The sequence below is a fragment of the Rhagoletis zephyria genome, unplaced genomic scaffold (assembly GCF_001687245.7).
Source record: "Rhagoletis zephyria isolate East Lansing unplaced genomic scaffold, Rhagoletis_zephyria_1.1 Rzeph_scaffold_24561, whole genome shotgun sequence".
Taxonomy (NCBI): Eukaryota; Metazoa; Arthropoda; class Insecta; order Diptera; family Tephritidae; genus Rhagoletis; species Rhagoletis zephyria.
Window position 1 is genome coordinate 4,263 of NW_016181619.1, and position 1,945 is coordinate 6,207.

A 1,945-nucleotide genomic window follows, 5' to 3' on the forward strand; every position below is an offset into this window, starting at 1 on the left:
ATGCTACTTGCTTGGGACTGAACAATTTTTTCGAAACAAATGCAGAATACCTCCATTTCTCAAATTAAAAAACAATAAAATAAAATTAAAAAAAATAAAAACTTTTTATTGTACCACGCTTTTTGAAATAGACTAAAAAGTAGAAAATAATATTTCTCAGTCCTATAGAATTTGTTTTGATAACTTTTGATTTTGAAATTTTAGTAAAAACTCCAAAAGAGTTATTAAAGGTTAAAGTTCAAATTAAGCAATTTATTAAGTCAAAACTTCTCAAACACCTTATCATGGATAGCATGTCATTCGAAAGAGAATTTAATAACCTTTAATTAGACGTACATATATTATATATGCCTTTTATAGTTTTCACGAAAATCGAATTAATGTAAAAAATATATATAAAAAAATGTAGAATTCTCCTTTCTGCTTCGAACTCCTCCTAAACGGCTTGACCGTTCTTCATGAAATTTATTATGTATATATGGTAGGTATGAGAATCGGATGTAAAGTTTATTTCATACCGCTAGGTGCAGGGGCGTGGCTCCTTTCATACAAAGCGAACTCTTCATATGGTATATCTCCATATGGAAGTGTCCATGGTAGAGAACTCGAACATGATATGGAGCCCTATGAAAACAGTCGCATACTCCTGGAGATTATTGGAAAAAAGGGCGTGGCACCTCCCATACAAAACCGAATTTTTCATACTGCTTACTTGAGAAAATGTTCATGGAAGTGGACTCGAACATGGTATGTAGATATATGAAAGCAATCGCATACTCATGGGCTAATGCAAAAAGGGGCGTGGCACCTCCCATATCGGCTTTCGATACGAGTATTTTCTTAGATATCTACTCAGTAATTGGTTCAAAAGTATCGATACTTAAATTACTTGGTGTTGAATGAAAGGTATCGAGTATGTACTTGCATTTACCTGTATAGTTTCATACTTAGTTTGTTGATTCTTTCAGGATACTCCAATATATTAATCAAATTATGGCTGAAAGGCGGATTGATTCTGCTTCAAGTGATTCCGACGATGGAGACGATGAACAAATGCGTCAGTTTCTGGAAGCAGCTGACAGCACATTGCTTACAAACGCCATGTTTCGAGGATCAGAGGATTGTAGTCACGTAAAAGAGAGTCTGGATAAAAAAGTGGACGGGTTCATATGTGAACAAAAAGGTTAATATACCGCATACGGGCTCACCATTCTCACCATTTCATAGCCTTTATATTTTAGCTCTCCGATCTAATCGCTATTTGGTAGAAGAGGAAGTGAAATCCGACGCAGATTTTATCACAACGGAAGCAGTAAGGAAACATATCGCAAAAAAGTTATCCGAACTAATAATGAGTCGTGTGGAATTCTGTGACTTTCAAACTCTGAATATTGCGCAGAAACCATGGAAAAGTCGTGTTACAATTTTAGCAGACGCAGGCTGCTATGTAAAGTCATACGAAGAATTTGAATTCGAATCCAAAGGCCCAACAAAAAAACCCGTCATAAAGAAGCGTAGAATAGATGACCCAAATCAAGCGGCAAAGCAAGAAGATTTATTTAAAGAGGCAGCAGTAACGTCTAAAGACATCCTAAGTGGTCAGCTCATCACCGGTTGGGCGTCAAAGCATCCACGAAAAGGCAAAGTTTTTAATTATGAAAGCGATTGCATAGGAAATCTTCACCTAAAGCCTGAGGAAAATGAATTTACGAAAATTCGCAGAAAAAATCAATGGCATGAATCCAAAATCAAACGAAATAAAAATATTACTTCCAGATGAATCGCATACATATTCCCTTTTAATAGCCAAAGAATTTCTTAAGTCCTCAATGCAGATTAATCAGATATAAATCCACTTACTCCTGGCAACAGTATAAAAAAAGTTAGGTAGTAAGTTTGGTTTAAATTCTGAGCATTTAATTCAAAAAAGATTCTGTTGCATATG

At 35.2% G+C, this 1,945-nt stretch overlaps 1 protein-coding gene across 1 annotated transcript; it reads left to right on the forward strand.

Annotated features, from left to right (window-relative positions):
• The first annotated feature begins 926 nt into the window (after positions 1-926).
• LOC108381962 (uncharacterized) lies at positions 927-1,781 on the forward strand. Its single transcript, XM_017638356.1, has 2 exons — positions 927-1,183; positions 1,242-1,781. The coding sequence occupies exons 1-2, from the start codon at positions 994-996 to the stop codon at positions 1,778-1,780; spliced, it is 729 nt and encodes a 242-aa protein (XP_017493845.1). The 5' UTR covers positions 927-993; the 3' UTR covers position 1,781.
• The last annotated feature ends 164 nt before the right edge of the window (positions 1,782-1,945 follow it).

What these genes read in the sequence shown, in the direction of transcription:
- LOC108381962 (XM_017638356.1), top strand. Translation starts at nt 994, where the DNA reads ATGGCTGAAAGGCGGATTGATTCTGCTTCAAGTGATTCCGACGATGGA. An exon ending in GTTCATATGTGAACAAAAAG is followed by an intron (nt 1,184 to 1,241) that starts GTTAATATACCG and finishes TTTATATTTTAG; the next exon opens with CTCTCCGATCTAATCGCTAT.